This window comes from Lupinus angustifolius, chromosome LG14, assembly GCF_001865875.1.
Source record: "Lupinus angustifolius cultivar Tanjil chromosome LG14, LupAngTanjil_v1.0, whole genome shotgun sequence".
In the NCBI taxonomy this organism is placed as follows: domain Eukaryota; kingdom Viridiplantae; phylum Streptophyta; class Magnoliopsida; order Fabales; family Fabaceae; genus Lupinus; species Lupinus angustifolius.
In genome coordinates, this window is record NC_032022.1 from 14424937 (window position 1) to 14444897 (window position 19961).

General features: G+C 31.4%; 2 protein-coding genes across 3 annotated transcripts in view; both read right to left on the minus strand.

The window, feature by feature from the left end:
• The window catches only part of LOC109327151 (casein kinase I-like), a 4951-nt gene extending 2484 nt beyond the window's left edge, over positions 1-2467 (minus strand). For both annotated transcript variants that reach the window (XM_019560210.1, XM_019560209.1), the window contains exons 1-9: positions 2214-2467; positions 2059-2099; positions 1418-1487; positions 1160-1308; positions 856-951; positions 665-735; positions 394-455; positions 236-299; positions 33-117 (exon numbers count right to left, since the gene is read on the minus strand). In XM_019560210.1, coding sequence (XP_019415755.1) covers positions 33-117; positions 236-299; positions 394-455; positions 665-735; positions 856-951; positions 1160-1308; positions 1418-1487; positions 2059-2099; positions 2214-2295 — 720 coding nt within the window. In that variant the 5' untranslated portion in view covers positions 2296-2467. The remainder of the gene's footprint in view (positions 1-32; positions 118-235; positions 300-393; positions 456-664; positions 736-855; positions 952-1159; positions 1309-1417; positions 1488-2058; positions 2100-2213) is intronic.
• On the minus strand, positions 7796-14206 carry LOC109326044 (protein EMBRYONIC FLOWER 1-like). Its single transcript, XM_019558682.1, has 6 exons — positions 13945-14206; positions 12883-13084; positions 11975-12360; positions 11790-11894; positions 10343-11643; positions 7796-9909 (listed from the first exon to the last, which is right to left on the minus strand). Exons 2-6 carry the CDS (start codon positions 12975-12977, stop codon positions 8290-8292), a joined length of 3507 nt encoding a protein of 1168 aa, XP_019414227.1. The 5' UTR covers positions 12978-13084; positions 13945-14206; the 3' UTR covers positions 7796-8289.

Below are 19961 nucleotides of genomic sequence, written 5' to 3' on the forward strand. Positions count from 1 at the left end.
AATTGTTTTATAGAATTGAAAAATGTGCATACCTCAACTGAAGTTGATAACTTTTTCTCACAAATCCTATCATATTTTTCCTTTTTAGTGACAGCTTTTAGACCCTGCCAAGGAAGGCTAAAATGCAAGAACCGGAAAGTCAATGCCTACATTTACTAGAAAATCTTGTGCAACTGAATGCACCATTCTTGTAACTCAATACCTGGAAAATAACTACAAAGGGGAAAACGCATACCTTCCTCTTAAAAAGTACATAAGAACATAGCCAAGAGACTCCAAATCATCACGACGGCTTTGCTCTGACAAAAAATTAAAAAGGCTAAAATCATGGGAAATTTGTAGGTTACAATCTGTAGAGTGTAGAGTAAAGAATGAAAAGTTATTTCTACTCACCAAATCCTAAGTGAGTATTACAACTTGCATAACGTGCAGTCCCTGTTAAGTTTTTATTTTCTCTGGATGAGAACATCAAGGTTAAAGCAAATTAGGTAATGCTACCTCGGCTAATTAATATAAACTGGCAAAGCACATGCAACACTAAGAAGAAGTCCATCAGAAGAATGCAGATAAGGAGTTACTTGAAATTCCACAGACTACAAGTTAGAAGACATCTCATTGATAAACAACAAATATAATTGATAAAATTAAACAGAACAAAATATACCTGTAAGAAATATGTTTGTTAGTGTTAGGGTCCTTATATCTTTTTGCAAGTCCAAAATCAATAATATAAACCTGTGAGTTATGAAATTGCAGAAACTTATATAAGAACTTGCAAGTATAAAAGGAATTACCAGACAGAAAAGTCATCCACATAAGTTAGCCACTGAAGACAGTGAATTCTAAGTATGTTACCTGATTTGCTCTCCTCCCAAGACCAATTAGGAAGTTATCTGGTTTGATGTCTCTATGCAAAAATCCCTTCGAATGCACGTACTCTATTCTTGTAAGCTGTTTTTAAGTAAATAAAACTGATCTAAATTTCTGCTTTTATCCAAAATCCTCAATGATGAAAGCATTTACTAAAAAGAGGCAAAACTGCTATAATAAAATGCACAAATCATGGAAGTATTCAGAAGCAAAATTAAAAACTAGTAAGGAACAAGTGTTGCCCTCTTGAAAACCAAAGCAAGCAATCATGATATGAATCGGTGATTACCATCTGATCAGCCAACATCAAAACTGTTTTTAGTGAGAACTTCCTCCCGCAATAAACAAAAAGGTCTTCGAGGCAAGGTCCCAGAAGATCAATAACTAGTACATTGTTGTCTCCATCAGTACCACACCATTTCATACTTGGTATACCAGCTAAAAATCCAAAGAATAAGTGGAATCAGAAACAAATCAAACAATACATTACACATGGCAAATGATGTGAGAGCATTTAAGTTATTGAAGTGCTTCTGCTATAACTTACGCTCTCCTTGAATAAAATTATATAGCTTGGCCTCATACAGTAGTTGTGGATGCTTGCTCTTCTTGCTTTCCTAAAAAATACAAATACAGCTTCTTTAAATCATTATTATACCATATGCAAACTTCTAGGAGTATAGTTCTCTTAATTGAAATTCGAGTAAGTTTTCATTCAAAATAATTTATGCACTGCACATTTTATCCCTAGTTTGCTAGTTCAATGTAATCGAACAGCACACAACGAAGTGCACAAATGTTATCAAGAGATAAATGCATCCTATACCTAATTCTGCAAGAAAAACAGCTTAACTGGTTGTAAAAATCGAAAAGAGCACAACACAATATTTCATGCTAAAATTACCAGAGAATCAAACCAAGCATTTTTTCTCTCCTTCCTCGAGTTACTTCGCACTCGGTGGTTAGCATTAAAACATAGAGATTCAACAGATTTTACATTGGCCTATCGACTGCCTAAAACAACATTCACCTTTTATCCGAGTTTAAGACCGGCTATATATAACAACAATCACAAATCAGGCTTTGAGCATTAACCAACCAATTAAAACATGACATGCATTACACATAAAGAACACATTATAAGTTTTATTCAAATGAAAATGAGAAATGAATAAAGTGAAGGATCACCATTTTAACAGCCACAATCTCTGATGTATCAATATTTGACGCTGCAAAAAACAAAAACAACAAAAAACCAAATAACGAATGTAAAAAATAAATAAAAATAAACAATCCCTGTAAAAAAATGAAGAAAAAAATGTAGGTAGGTATTAATGTATTACCAATATAAATATGACCGAAAGAACCGCTCCCAATTTTGCGACCAATCTTAAACTTTCCTCCGATTATTCTCTCCATATCCATAATAATGAAAATGAAGAAAAATGAAGAAAAATGAAGAAGAGAAGAGGAAGAAGAAGAAGGAATAGGAGAAGAGAGAAAGGTTATAAAGTAAAAAGGTTAGGATGGGATTATCTCTACAACCTAACCCAATCCACTCACCCCCACCCTTCTTTCCTTATGCAATAACACGCTTTCTCACGCACACCTTTTGCAAATATATATTTTTTTTATCCGACAAGTCGTCCGTGGTGTAAGATCTTATGAGATCCATGAAAACACGATAAACTTTTTAAATTATTCTTTTAGTAAGTAAAATATTTTTTTATTAAAATAAATATATGACAAAATTATGGACATGGTACAACTCTAAATTTTTTAAGAAGTGGTAACAAGAAAATTAAGGGATTGGAATAAAAAAAAGATAGGTGCCACATAAGAAAATTGAAGACACTAAAAAAATACATTTTTATCATTTTTTTCAATATTTTGACGGTCAAAACAATACAAATACAAACATGTTTTTTCTATATTTTTATATAAGGAAAAAATGTGACAGTGTAAGAGTTTTTTACACTGTTACTTCATTATCTATCATTCATTTTTAATTATGTTTGACTTTTCATAAAAAGTAATCCAAATGAATGATGAATGATATACTGAGTGTGCATAATTTTTATATTGTCTATGCATCAATATTACCCTCTTTTTATATACGGTTACTATACTATTTCTTACTATGTATCATACTGAAAATTCTCTAGTGAATATTAAAAAAATGCATCATTATTTTAGAACATACATTCATGTTCAAAAGTGACAAACACTTAATTTATAATAAGGGTGGATTGATTATTGATATTGAGGATGTAAATAAATAGTATTAATTAATAAATAACCGAGTGCTTCTAGTTATGAATATGTATAATCATAGCCAACATGATCTCTAATAAATCTCTTGATATTGCTAATCCTTTTGTGATTAGGAAATAAGTGCTATTAGTTTATTGACTTTATTGAAAATTAATAGCTACTATGAATATGGTAATTGAATCTAGTTTTGAATTGACCAACAAGGGATTATTCAAAGATTAGTTCCAGCAAGGAATTAAATTAGATAAGGATGTTCATGAACAGAATACAGATGGATTTTGACTCTATTATTTATATATAAGCAATAAATCTTAATTTAAATGTATTAATAATAAGTAGAATTTCTTAGATTTGTTGTTTTCCATTCATAAAATCATTATGTGTATATATATTCTATCAACAAGTTATTAGTCTAGTGGTGTAAGACTTTAATGGATTCCCAAAGCTGAGAGTTCGATTCCTTTGAGTGACATTTGTTGGGAGAGGCAATCACGAAGCCCGAAAGAGATTAGTTATTTACCTAAAAAGACAAAAAATATTATTGGTAGTACCAAAAAAATCATAAATATCTAATACATGATTGGTTCAAGATATGTAGGCTCTTGTTTAAATTAGTAAGGAAAATAAATCTAAGTTTTGTGTAAAAAATAAAAATATCCTAATAAAGCAATCAGATTTAAAGATATTTGCATTGCATGTTTAACGACTCTATTTGTGAGTAGTAACATGAGAAGTATTTTTTTTCTCCAAACAAGTTTTTCAAATAATAATACTCTTCCAAGGACAGAAAATTGGAAAATTTAGTATGCCATACATAGAATAAGTTACACATTAAATAATAGATAAGTTGATATATATATATTATTTGACGAGATAATACCTATAAATGTAACCACCTTTAATTTTTAGTCAAATTATTTACTCTATTCCGCAATCCAAATAACTAGATGGCTGAATTTCTAAAAATATAAGATCTAAGATGGACCATTATTGTTTGTACAAATATTTTGTTTGATAAAGACAGAATTCACTTCAAATTGAATACTTTTGGTGCACACCAAGATTGTATTTTATTTCTATAAAAAATATTGTCTTTGTGTCATATTTTTTATTGATTAATATCAATATCCAACAATATTTCTACAAATCAGCATTTGTTATCATACCTCTTGCTTATTTCTAAAATTAAAATATAAAATTAAAACATTATAATACATAGTATATTACACTATCATCCCAATTAAACTCAACTATTACACATATTTGTAATTTGTAAGATTTATGAAGCCGTCAAAAGAAAGAACTACACGCTCTACGATCAAACAACTTTATTGAAAATTGGTCTTTTATAAATAATATTATCTTCCAAATAAACTTTGTGATCCACACGTTTGTCGGTGACGCCAAATAAACGAATTACATGGGCTTAATAAATATTGTAGTAAATATTTATTTTAGTCCATCCTAATTTCTGACTTAGTTTAATTTTTTAAAAAGAAAAAATCTAAAATAGTTTTAAATTTTTTTAAATATGAATCAAATTAATCATTTTTGGATCAACTACTCTTACTAAGTGTTATATAACATACTAAAAAAGATTAATTTGACCTATGTTTAAAAAATTTGGAGATGATTTTAGGGTTTTTTTAAAAACTAAACTAAAAGTTCGAAAAATATAGGAATTAAAATGAACATTTACTCTAAAAATTGTCTAGCTCTTTTAAAAAACAATTAATATCGTCCCACACATAAAATGTTGTTGTTTTTATTATTGTTGAGTATAATATCTATGTATATTTAATATAAAAATTTATGCACAATTAATATATTATTCTTCATCCATTTCTCTTTTATGTTACTTTTAAAGAGTCAACGGTAATAAAACATGAATCGTGAATAATGTATTGAAAGTGTATAAAATTTATAAACTGCTGACAATTTTCTCACTACCTTATCTCAAGTTTAAAAATCTACCTGCCACCCATTTTAATTCTAATTATTAAACGGATTATATGTGAATAAATATACCGAGCTTGACGTAACTATAGTTGAAATACATTATTTTCTTCCTAAATTTACAGCAAATTACATAATTGAGGTATGAGTGGATGAAGTAATTCACCAAATATAGTAAAATTTGAGTTATCAATAAATATGATATATCATAAAACATATAATTATAACCAGATATTGCCGAAATTTCACAGCAAGCCTTAGAATTTATGTGCTCATGAACACTACATTATATACTAAATATTTTCTTACCCAACACCATTTTCTTGGGAGTCTTGCACTTCACAATCTGATTATCAAACAAAATTCTTACAATTTGATAGGAATCGGTATTTAAGTCATGAGATTCCTACCTAATAGAATAGTTTTTTTGGGATTGAGCTCTCCTCATGATATGATATTTAAGTCCAAATAATTGTTATTTTTCATTGAAAGTTGTGTCATGAAAATGACTACCTATAGACTGAACTAAGGAGGTATATTATCGAATACTAATAGGTGAGTGAAGCCACCAAAAAGAGAAATGACTACTATCGAGTGAAAGCCACCACGGACATCAGTTCTTAAAGGGACAGCATTACAAGGAGTCTCACATTAAGTAGAATTGTAAACTCAATATAGCACTTAAGGCATGAGAATAATATTTTAGATTATGTTCCTCTCATGTACTTAAGTCCTAACACAATAGAGAGCAAACATGATATGATATATGATTAATAAGAGAGAATAGTTATAAGAAGGTTGGGAGCACCACAGAGATTTTCATATCCAAACTTCGGCCAGAGATTTAAAGTAATTTCCAATGTTACACTGTACTACAAAATTTGGATGGAAATGAATTTCTCAAGATTATCTATTGGACTGGGTACAAATAAAACTATCAAAAGGAATATAGTGGGATTTTTTAATATTTATATGATGAAAGTGGGAGCATGTGAGGTTCAGGTGGAGGGATGGGGATCTGCTGTCTCCAACCATGTCCCCAATCATGTCCCTGACTAATCACAATGAAGTAAAATTGATAAAGTTATAAATGTTTAATTTTTTTAACTAACATGGCATAATATGATTGGTCTGGAACAGAGTTTGAGACAGCAGATTCTTGTCCCAGTTGGAGTGGGGTTAAGTTTCAGAATTTGGTGAATATGTATGTTTGTTTGTGTAGGAAATAGGTCAGATATGGGTGCTGGTGCAAGAGTGATGGCTGTATCATTGATTGATGTGACTTTTACATGAATGGGTAGCTAATAACTAATACCTTCCATGTATAATGTATTGAAGTTATGTGTGTATTTTGACATAATAAAAGAAATAATCAAAGCTTGGTATTACATTTTGACATATATAATAAAAGATAATTCATTAAAGAAGGGTGCAATTAAGGCAAATAATACAACTGGAAAACATGTCAAGTTTATGTGTGTCTCTTTTGTCTTCACACCTTTGCATTTTCCTTTGGTAAATATGATTTTACATCCCCATGGATAAGTTATTATATACTCCCAGTGTTGATTATCTGTTTTTTCCATGCTAAGTCTCTTAGATTGTATTATTTCATGTGCTTCATATAGACTCTCTTATTCTTATTATACTATGTACGGAAACCGTTAACAAAACTGATTTAAAATTTTATTATTTTTGCTTTAATATTATCATTAAATTATTATATTAATGTCACTGCACTAAATTTCAAAAACTAATGAGACATTACTTTTTTATATACTAAATTGTGATTTAATTCCAATTTCTAATGATACTATACTATAGAATTTATAATATTGAAAAACACTTAATATATGAGTGTGTAAGATCATAATTTGTATTGGGTTTGATCCTTTGGTAGAAAATGGACAGAAACCAAAGTCAAAATAATATCATGGTAATGGGATAATTATTTTTATTGATTTTGATTGAACAAAACAAGTTCAAAGTAAATATTGCGACTCGTTTACTTAATCTAAATTTTAAATTATAGGAAACACTAAAAACAATTTTCATTAAAGAAATTTGAAAACAATATGTTTGCATCATACAATTGTAATAGATAAGCAAGATTAAAAGTAGATTGATTATGACATAACAGCTTTAAAAAGTCACAATTTTTTTTATTTAGCCAAGATTGAATTTTCTATTTTATTTCACAATTAGTAAGTGTTCTGCATTGAATTACTAGTAAGTCACCTTGATGCAAATATCTTCTTTCACCAATAACATATCATTTTTGTTATAAGCAATTTGTATTAAAAGAACCAATAACATATCATTTGTGTTGATTCTATGGACTACTGCTATCCAAACTAAATAAATCATTTGCATCCAATATGAATTTGTTATCAATGATATTGCAAACTTAATTCCTATATCAGAAACACTCAAATTAGTGTAGTATTTGCATCATTACTTCACATTTATCTAGCATTTATCTGATCACCTTGAACCTTTGATATACAAAGAAAGAATAATCAATGGTTTAATCTTTTCTTCCCCTTACCATCACTTAACATATTACTACTGAGTAAACTTGATGAATGTGGAATAAACTCTACTACAGTAACAGCATACTATATAAATAACCATAGAAAGAGAAGAGAGAGCAAAAATCTATATTATATGATAAGTAGGAAGGAACTCACATCTCCACAACAAACTATATCTGCAATTGTAATAATTATTATCACCAGTGTTACATGTCAATATGGGGCTATTCTAAGGGTACCCCATGAACTTTATGACAACCAAATTAACAATTAAAAAATAAGGTGCTATTGCAAGGCTTCCCTGCAAAATTTATGCCAACAACATAAAATGCAAAAGAAGTATATTTTTTTGCTCACATCAATACTAATTACAGTAGGTTAATTTAAATAGATGCATTGTGGTTGTGGCCTTCAATTTCTGATTTATATATTACTCAGCTTTTTCAACATGACTTCTGGCAACTCGTCTCCGAGTTGATGCTTTCAGTTTCCAACTTAAAGATCTGCTTCCACACTGAAAATTGAAGTCATTTGCTATTCTCCACCTGCTGAAATTATTTAAGAGAGAAGCTGTAGCATAAAACCATAAACTCATAGTTTCAGCATGAAATTGTGAAAGGTGCTGAAAAACCAGATTATGAAATAATGATTGGTTTCAATGTTTTGAAGGCTCGTTCATTTTAGTTCTCTTCAAGTTCCTCTTCTGCTTGAATGCATGTGGAGGAGGGAAGCAAGGCTTCGTCTGGGGTATACTCTTCTCGAATTTCAGATCTTCTCCATTGATCATGTAGGCATTCCCTGTTTCTGGCATGGTGAAATCAGCTGGATTTCTGTTCAACATACATGGGTTTCCCAAATTGACTCTCACAGGCAACAAAGTTTCATGGGTACCACGAACTTCCAATTTATGTTGCACTTGAGTTTCTGTTTCAAGATGAGGCCAGCTAAACTGATTACTAACTCTGCTCTGCATGGCTGAGTTGGAGTTCTTCATCTTTTCTTTCTTTCCAGACTCTACTGAATTTCGACCAGCAAAAGCACCAGTATCTCTTACAAATTTCATACCATGCTGGGTTGACGAGGATGTAACAAAGTTCGGAGTGCCAAGAAAACAGCCACCTGATTTATCTGATGAGTAACTTCTGCTGTAATGATCAGACGATTGCCTTTTCGTGGTACTATAGGTCTTAGATGTACCAATCTCCAACTTGGTACTGCAATCACCATGGTAAGAGGGTCTTTTAAGCATTTGAGCATTGACACCCACATTGAAGGGAGTACGTGACTGCTTGCCTGCATCCATCAGGCTGAGTAAATGCATTGCTGGTATTACCTCATTTGAATACATATCCAGTGATCCCCTCAAATTTTGATGAGGATCCGTTCTATTATGTTTTCCAGGAAATGGGTATCCTCCATTTACTCTGCTGAAGGTTCCAGAACCTATGCTCCTATTTAGCATTTCCGGGCCAGCGACTAGTAGGTTTATGCAGTTAAGATCAATATCCCTCCTCATGTTCTGCCTGTGTAGTGCACCAGATTGATGTGAAGTGATGTCCATGTTAGCACTAGTAGGCTGAGAAACAACCTTTTTGGGTACATCATATCCTAGGGAAACGTGATTTGAAGTCAAAGATGTCCAAATGCGAGAAGCTTCATCATTCTCTTGTAAGATAGTCTTGTGTAAACTACATCCTCCCGGAGCTTGCAAAGTAGCATAAGAGGATCCGCGCTCTTCAAGACCACCATTGAACTTGAAATTTTGTGCACTACCAAGGTGGTTAGAACCAATATGTGGAAACTGGTTATTTTGAGATCGGGAAACATCAAATCCAAAGGGGGATTGAGGTGGACATATATTATTCATACGTAAACTGTTTCCATCAAGTGGAGAAAAGTGATGAACTGTCTTTCTTTGGCCAGGCCTCACATTCTCTCCTCCTGTGGCCATGCTGCTTTTCTTATGGATTCCCTGAAGTTTCTCCTTCTGGCCCTCTTTTGACAAGCTGAACTCCCCTTTGCCATGCACAGCATTGCCAGAAGTCATCTGTGTTTTCCTTCTGGTAGTGGATTTGTGCAACAAACTTCTATTTTCTACATCAGGAAGACACCTCTCGTACTGATTCTTTGCCAAGAGTTCCACAATTTCCATGGGTATGCCATCTAGTGTTCCCTGTTCAGACACCTCCGCTGTATGTTCACTGTATCTTTTCATAAGATTAGGTTGTTCCATGGCTTTGAAAGTTTTTTCTGTATTTCTTGCACTAATGGTTTCCTGCAAAAGGAAAGTGATGATAATTCCAGAAACATGTTTATTATGAACCCTTTGATTGTTCAAGATTCTATACAAGAGGGTATTCATGCAATGAGAATATCATAGGCTCAAGAAGTTCAATTTCATAGTATTGCTTCATTGCTAAGAAATAAACTGAAAAGGAAACAGTGCATGAAGAGAATACACAAACGTTATATTGAATAAAAATGAAAAATGTCATGGGGTTTCAAACAAGAATCTCAATAAACAAGCATGCACAAACACTTGACAGTCTAAGGATCAGTTCTGCTCATTTGAAGAATTCGAGCATAAAAAAATAGATAAATCATATTAATATTTTTATGGTAAAAAATAAATATTATTTTCATCCTGAGAGGTATATTTATTCCTTTTATAAAGAAAAACATTTAAGGGGAGTTTTCTAGCTACTTACTTCACAGCGGACTCCTTTTCCATAAATGGCATTTGTTATTTGCTTGGATGGAATACTTGGCCTTCCAAAGACATTAGTTGCAAAGTCTTTCCTTTTTGGTTGTTGTACATTTGAAGCGCCCTCTTCCAAAGGCAATGGGAAAGGTAGTTGATTTTCAATTTGATGGATACATTTTTTATTGAAAAGCTGTGCTGCTAAATGGCTGTTTAGAGAAAGCTGCAACCCCTCTTCCACTCCCTTTCCACTCAGTGCACCTTGGGCAGAAGGAATTGGAATATCTACAGGCATATATGACACGAGTCTTCCCCCTGAATATGCAAATGAATTATCTCGAAGCATGTCCTTTTTCCGAAAGGATAAAGAATCCAGCTCCTGGTTGGTTTGAAGCACTTTCCCTTTCCCTTTGGACAAATTAAAGTCATTTTCTATTCTTGGAGCACTGATAGGAAGTTTATCAATCCCTTTACCTGTCAAATCATACGGAGCAAATCTAGAAGAAAGAGTATTAGATGCATATGCCTCATCTGCAGTGTCCATAGTATCTTCATTTTCTCTTTGCTGATCTTGGTCTGGCTCAGGAATCAAGTGATTATCGATGACTTGAATCCTTCTGCTCTTCTTTCTCATGATACAGTTTTTTTCAATTTCAGATTTACTCCAGTAGACCTTCATGGCATCTGGTAAACCTATTCCTGTCATCCCATCATTGTATTTGGTTGCATCTTCCTTCTGAACTTCAATTGCTTTCCTCTTATCACACATATCTACAGGTCTCTGTGCTTCACCCAGAAGAAACTTCCTTTTTCTATTTTGGCCCATATTTGTCAAAATCAACTCTCCGTTAGTATTTGGGTGTGCCTGTGAAGCTCCAGTAGCATTGGAAGTACCATAGGATGGGGATCCTCGTCTAGTGATTTGCTCAGTCTTCAAATCGCCACTTTCACTTAATATGTCAGTCATCAAGCGCACCTTTCGAGGTCTCCTGTGAGATATAGCAGTGAACTTTTGTGGATGATGATCCGGAAAATCATTTTCAACCATATTGTGAGTATTTCTTGAAGGTATGTTATGATTACAAGCAACTGACTTTGGAGGAAGATGTCCAGTTGTGTGATCAGTTGTATTATTTGCCTCTATTGCGGTTGGGCCGTCCCCCAAAACTGTACAATCTTCGATTAATTCTTCCGGGCATTGGTTATCTGCAGAAGGTGTTCCTCCATTGTAAATCTCAACAGAACCTTTATCGATGCATTTAAGATTGCTACCAAGCTCAGCATTAGAAACTCCATTATCTTCACAACCTGTCCCAAAAAACTCACTTGAGTTGCAGTCTTTGAATTAAGAAAAACATTAGGACTACAATACACACAATTTCATTCAGCGATACAAAAGAATAAAAGTCCTGCTGCTTGACAGGAATGTAGATGTTCTATTTAGTTGAACCTACCTCTTCTTGATGTGTGTACTTCTTCTATGAAATCTGAACAGATTTTTGGTGATGAAACACTAGTTGCTTGGTGATTTAGATTATCCTTCAAGCTGGTCTCGAGGTCTGGAGAAAACGCAAAACAAATCAAACCATGTACTGTAAAATAACAACATGATACTGTTTTCAAACAATATGGAAGTTACCTATTATTTTGCCGAGTACAGCTCCATCTTTTTTTACTTCCTCATTATTAAATTGTAAGAAATCACTGACACAGCTCAGATTGGTATTAAGATCAAGGTCTCTTCTATCAAGAGTGTCAGGCATAGGGTCTTTCTGAGTAGCAGACTTGAGAGCTGCATTATTACAGTTGGTATCAAATATGCATTGAGTACTGCAACAGGCTAAGTTTGTTTGGCCATCTTTATCAATGTCTTTAGCAGCACCTTCTTGTGGGAAATTTTGACAACACTGACATTTGTACTTTGGAGCATGTAGCGGGGGGAGTGATGGTTTCTCCTTAGACTCATCTAATAGAAATGGCCAACAAGTTTTCCAGTCTTTTTTGCGAATTTCAGACACATATCCACTGTATGAATAGTAAGTTAATTAGTGTCAATTGTCAAGGATAGTGGAAGGGAACCAAAAGATGGCTTCTTATTACACAAGAAAATCCAATCTTCAGAATATTTGTTAAAAGAAATAATTTAATACACACCCAATTATTTCTACGATGTCCTGAATTACTCTCTATATGTAGGCAACACCGGCCATTGGATTATTTATGGTAGTCCCCATTGCCATGCAATAACTGACTGGTTTCCAACTTTTAATTAAAATCAAACTCTACATTGTACTTCATTGAATAAAATGCAATGGGATCTCATGCGATAATTAGAACAATGTAATCAACTGTAAACATCATAGGCTACAAGGTACCATAAACCAAGTGAAGGTAGATAGATATTAACTGTATAACTCATTGATGACCCCCAAAAAAAACAAGAGAGGAAACCATGATAAAATGAAGTATTCTAAGAAACCATAATTTAATCACTGACAAAATTAGTAGGGTTGTAATAAACTGATAGTATGTAGCATAAAGGCTTACCGTATAGAGAAATGTTCACATTTGCCCGCATCTCTCTTACCAACAGAATTGGGGAGATCTATAGTGATTGAGTCAATCGGGATAAATGATCCCATGTACTCAGTGACAGTATTAGAACCATGTCCCGAATGATTCTCTACAGATGTGCATGCACATCCTCACAGTACAAGCAACCAGAGCTAGAAGCAGGAATGAAGTGTTCCTATTAACATGCATTAAATTAAATTTCAAATTAATATTTAAAATGGAAATGAAGAGTCTACAAATTAAGTCAAGCAATTATTAATCAAAAGACGATGACAGATCTATACAAATGCAAGGAAAACACAAGAAACATGAGGTATTCATGGTTTGGTTTGTATGAAATACCTCACATGCAGTGATTGGTCACATAAAATGACAAACCCCATAAAATATGAAAGTTCATAAACCCTAGTTTTCCATCAATTAAACCATGCAAGCAAATGCTCAAAGTAAATAATTGAATGTGAGAGACAAAACACCACACACAAGTATCAGCCCAACCATATATTTAACTCAATGATGTAGAGACATACACAACTGAAAAGACCCAGTGTGTTACCACTAGGGTTTATAAAAATTTAAGGGTAAAGTAGTCATCTTGGAGCGAAAATTTATGTCGTAGCAGACTTGAGAATCAAAGCAAGGTAAGAAACGCATCTGGTAAAGATACGTAAGGAGCTGAAACCAGATGTGGAAGTTGAAACGGTGCGTAGGACCCACAAACCCAAAATCCTAGGGTTCAGTAGCGTACGTAAACTAACCTGTTATAAAGAGAAAACCAAATTAACTAAGTTTGAATGAACAAGCAACGAAAATGGAGAGGAAAAAATAGGAAAAAGCCTAAAATTGAAGCCATAAAGCGAAGCCCAGAAGAAGGAAAAAGGAAACTCAAAGCAAAAGCTGAAGTGGAGACACTATGAACAGTATCATTGAAGTTAATAAATTAATATCTAAACAAATTCAAAAGCGTTCAACAGATTCAACACGATTTCAAACATGGATTCGAAAAAAAGAAATGATCTGAAGAAAAGAGCTCACCCGAAGTAACGTGGAGACGAGCACAGACGATCTATTCCAGATCGTCACCGATTCTGAACGGCTCCCGAAATAAACGACACCGTATGACAGAAAATTCGAGCGATATTTTATCTATCTGAACTGAGAAGTGTGATTAAGAAGAAAATGATGAGAAATTTGAGTGCGAAGATACAAAAACCCTAAGATAGAGGGTTTCGATTCTATCGGGATTGGAGAGAGAAGAAAGAAAAGAAAGAGAATTTTGATCTTTGTTTTCCGAACTCCAAAGTATTCTGATCTTAATAAGCCACTGTCTATTTTTGTACGTATGTCATGTCTATCATCATACATGATGTATATGGAAACCATAATGTATTTCACTATTTTCAAGTGAAAATTTTCCTTTTATTTCTTGTTGCTTACTGCAGATCCGATTTTTGATAATGATACTTATTCAGAAAGAAATTTTTTACTTAAAATGGTGAGAGATATCTTTGATAATACAAAAAAAAGATAATAAATATTTAAATTATTTAATCAACATGATATATTATATTTTTATTGGCACATAACAAAATTTAGGACATCTGATCCATTGTTGTAAAAACCGGTTTGTTCTGACCGGTTCAACCGGTGAATTGGTCCCAACACTGGTCTGGTATAATAATTATATCAGTTATGCAATCGTAATGGTCAAAATTGACTAAAACCGTTTATACCGCCGGTTTTCAATTGAACTGTATTGTCATACATACAAGTTTTTATTTAATTAATGAATCATCGATCAAATCATTATACCATTATACTAATACCCTAACTGATTTGATAACCTGTATGATATTTGTTTATATTACTCTTGCAAAACTAACTCATAAAAACCTGAGCAATTTTGTTCAAAAATTAAAATGATATTCCTAATGAGTGTATTTATTAAATAAGTAAAAAAATATGCATTAAAAATCAAAACTATTAAAGATCATATTTGGTAAGACATACAAGTGACTTGTAAGAGGGGATAATGTTAATCATATTCTTTCACCGACTTCTGATTTTGATATCTAGTTAGTTATTCAGATTACAACCCTCTAATCAGTTTTAGTATTTTAACCAAAGTTATCTATCCCCAATGGAAATGTGTTCCTGAATAGAATTAAAAACAGGAGGACAAGGAGTGCATAATGAATTTCCACGTGGGCAAAAGGTGCCGTCAGTACCCATTTATGATGGTGCAGCGGAGGAATGGAAAACCCTAGACCCAACCAAGGGATTAAAAAGTTAGAAAAAGTATTCGAAGATATTTGTTGTTTTCTTCTTGTACCATTTTATATATTATCATATCTGATTGGTTAAACAAATTATTTAAGTTAAAATTAGAAAAATTATATATTTTTTTGACTAACCATCTTTTCTGGTACATGAAATGATATAAAACATTGAGACAACAGATGTAAACTATGATGGGGCAACTTTTTTCAAGTAGCATTCATTAATTTAAAATATATATATATATATACTAGTTGTTATATATTTTTATTTTATGGATTGTTGATATTTAATTATTATTGAATTTATTTAATATAATTATTAAAAAATGAATATAAATAATATAATGAGTGTGTACAAAGTATTGCACTAATGGTGTTAAAATATTATTTCAATATTATAAATTAAGTGAAACAATTTTAAAAAGAGGAAAAAATTTATCCATTGATACTGTAAGAGATTCTATACTGTCACTGTATCATCTACTATTCATTTTCAACGATTATTGACTTTTCAAAAAATATAATCCAAATGAATAATAGATGATGCACTGACTGTGTATATATCTTTACACTGTCAGTGCATGCATTTAACACTCTTTTAAAAATTGAAGTGTAACAATTTTCTTAATACTAAATATATTACATTATGATATCAAATATTTTTTAAGACTCCACTAATATCTTGATGTCTGGACCGTCCCAAAAATTAATAATATAATATTTTTCAAGACCAATTAAAAAAGTAACATATGAACACATTTTTTGGATAAAGTCTCATTAACTTTTTGCACTTTTTTTATTGACTAATAAATTAATTTCATTTAGGTTATATAATTGTCACTTTAAAAAAAAAATTATTCATAAAAATCAAGTTTTTGATGTTTTATCATTATAAGGGTCTAACACAGCCTTATATTATTATATCATCATATTGTTAATACTTTTTAAAACACTAAGTTTGTATGCTTTTTGTTGTTCTTGCAGATAAATAGAGGAAAGGTTCTAATATAGCAACTGTGTGACCCTCCAAGCCACTTCTTTAATTGGTAAATAAAAATTAAATAACATCATAATTTAGTAATTTCTTAACCAAAAGGATACATGATAAGAAGACAACAAATGCAATTTCTTAAGGAAAACATAACCCTAAGTAACTAAATGTCTTGCTCACACCATTTATATATTGTACCATACCACAAGTGGGCCAATACTATCTTGCTAGTACAAGGAAAATTATCTCTTGCACCTCTTTTCCCTAACATAAAATTCACGTACTTCATCATATATTCTTTGTTATTTCCAATTCAAAAACTTAATTACTGGTGGTTATATACAGTATGCATAAACAAACGTGTGAGAAAATTGGTTTAAGAAGAATGTCAAATCTAGGCGGAGTAAAGATGTACACACAGTTAGTGTATCATTTATTGTTCATTTGAGTTGATTTCTTTTAAAAGTCAATAATGGTTGAAAATGAATGGTAGATGGTGTAGTAACAATATAAAAAACTCTTACTGAATACATCTTTTCTCATTTACATTTCTGAATTAATTATGCATTCTTATTTATCTATATTTTTGGTATATAAAATTTTTGATTAGAGGAAGACTCATTTTTATATAAGGCTAGAGAAAATCAAGAACCTCAACAAAATATTTAAAGTGAATTTTACATATTACTTATAGAAAATGAAGGGTCTATGATATAATATTATCATGTCATCCGATCTAAATAGCTGATTTCATTTAATGAGATAAATGTTTGGTTTTTGTTTATAGAAAATGGAAGCATTAGAAACTAAGTGAAATCATATAAGAATGAGTCAAAGAGTTGACACATATGTTAACCCCAATTATCATCTTCTTTCTGAATTAAAATATTTATTCTTTTAGTTTATAGTTTTTAAATTGTACTTATAAGTTTAAATACCTTTTCTTTTATTTATTTTATATTATGTAACTTTCAAAGTGTTGGAGCAGTGTAAGTAATACTTACTACTTTTCTATTAAAATAATAACTTTTTCAACTTACAAGTTCAAATATGATGAAATTTTCACTTTTAGAACCCAAGATTATCTGACTTACCTATATATAACTAAGAGCCTATTTTGTGTAACAGAAAAATGGTATATGCTACCTTTACAGGTAGAGTTCACTTCATCAGAATATTTTTTTACATTTTCCAGTAAGGAACTAATCTCTTTAGGAGTTTGTGATTGTTCCTCTCAATAAATGTTGTTTTCGAGAATTGCAACATCGACCTTGGGATCCAGTAGAACCTTACATAACTACCAATGCATTATTAGTATTACCATATATATTTTTGCTGGGAAAAGAGATAAAGAAATAAAGCATTTATTGTTAATTTTCAGCCCCACTTTCTCATCGGTGTATGACATTGACACAAATACGTACCATAAATGCATTAAAAAACTACATCTACAAAGGTAAATATGTGTGCGTAACGTCATATTTTTATATGTTCCAAAAAGGTAGAAAAAATAACACTCTCAGCAGCACTACCTAATCAAAAAACGCTCCTTTCTAAAGGAAAGGTGAAGTTGCATCTCCTATATGTATATTGGGCTATAATTGTTTTTTATTTTTGGTATAATTAATATAATCTCTTTCGAAATACATAACTGTCCCTTATAACTTTCGAAATGTATGAGTGTCCCTTATAACATTGCATTTGCACAGCAAACTTACATGATTTTATTGAGTAAGCTAAAACGCACGCTGGTTTGTGGGAACTGTCTCGTGCCATTTTTTTCTTATTGTATACAACATAACATATATATTCCCGTGAGAGATAATCATTCTCGAGGGATATAACTAGATTGTGTGACAAAGATCATTCACCAATTGTGTGTTTACGAGTTAAGTTTTGGAAGGACAAGAGAAAGGGGAAAATTCCGAGTCAATATATTTCATTGCCCTCAAAATTTCAACTCACAAAGGAACCATTGATATTAATAGATATGCATACACACTCCAGATTATCAATATACACTCAGAAAGTAGTTATGTATATACTGCGTGCTTTAGGAACAATATTTAAAAAGGATAGTCATATAAAAGATGAGATCAAGTTTCCATGGATGGATAAATAGACCATTAATATTTTGATGTTAATAAAGGGTATTTCATCTCCCTGTAAATTCAAGAAACTAATCTTAAAAGCTTGGTTTTAACTCTCAGAAAGTTAGTTCCCAGTTACTGAAGCATAAAAATAAAAAATAAAAATAAAAATTTCTGATGTCATAAAAAAGACACATATCAAAATAGAACTTATTATGAAAAATGAATTTAGATCCTCTCCCATACATTAGTATTTGGTTGTGACATATGACAAAAATAAAAATATAACAATTATGATTATAACTTATTTTTTAATAAATAATTTTTAAATCTAATTTCCTTTTTATAATGGAGATGAGTTAGACTCGTTACAAATACCCACATAGGTCCCAATGTCCCATACAAAAGGATATGATGCACATGGCCTGTTGTGTTATAAAAAATATAAATTAGGATTGATTTTCTATTCATGGGATGATGCATTGTTTAACATTAAAAATGATTGATCATAAATATTAAAGCCAACAATAATTCCATATCCATAGAGGGTTGAAGCCACTCTTTTCATTTAGAATCTTATTTCTTGTCAAGCTTGGAAGAAGAATTCAGACAAGAGTTATACTCTCCCTAATAATCTTCCCCTACCATGAGCACATGTTTTTTTCCAGCAGGAATAATAGAGGCAAATTTATGAAATATTTTTATTGGAATGTGACATAATTTTCTAAGGGCTCTATAAGAATATAGCAATACATAATATTTAGCTTATGTCTAGAGAGTTCGACCAATTATATATGATGGATATAACATGTATTGTCTAGCTAGAAGCTTCATGCAATTTTTCAGGTAGTGAAAATAGTTCTATAAATTGAATTTATTATCTAGGAGTTGGGTGCTTCCCTGTATATGAAAATCTAGACTCTTTAATTTATCATAGTACTTCTCCGACTATTGATCAATCAAATATATATTATATTCATTTATGACATTCTCCTTTCACATTTAACTATTATTTCCATCACCTAGCAAAACTAACAATTTTTTACATCACCACCAGCGACATGATTAACTTCTTAATGGAGTGTAGATATTTTTTTAGGATAAACAAAGAATTCTAATGCCACAATCTAAAAATAAAGAAGTGTAAACATATGTTTTGGTCCCACGTTTAATATTAAATATACTAATAATATAAATTTGATTAAAATTCGATATTTTTTGTAACAATTTTGAGTTTTTTTTAGTGATCATACACTCAAAATTTATAAGAACTAGGATATTTAATTACTCTATAAATAAATAAGCCATCTAATTAATATACATCACTAGAAAAGGTTGAAGCTTACCCCACAAAAGCTGGTAGAAATACCCACATGTCCCATAAAAACAGGAAACTGAATGCATCACAACAAATTAAACCATCAAATCGTTCAGGTCCTGTTGGCCTAACCATCAATTCTATAAAACATCATATGAATCTTTATTAGTTTTAGGACAATGTTAACCATTGTTTTAAAGGTACTATTTAAGAAATAAAATTATAAGAGTAAAATTATATGTTTTTTAATTATTTTTTTTGTAGTTGAATATCGTTAGTTAAGGATAAATTAATTGATATGATTAAAGTAGCTTGAATTAGTTGGGAGATATAAATGAGAGTATTTGAAGGGCAAAGATATATATAGATTAAAG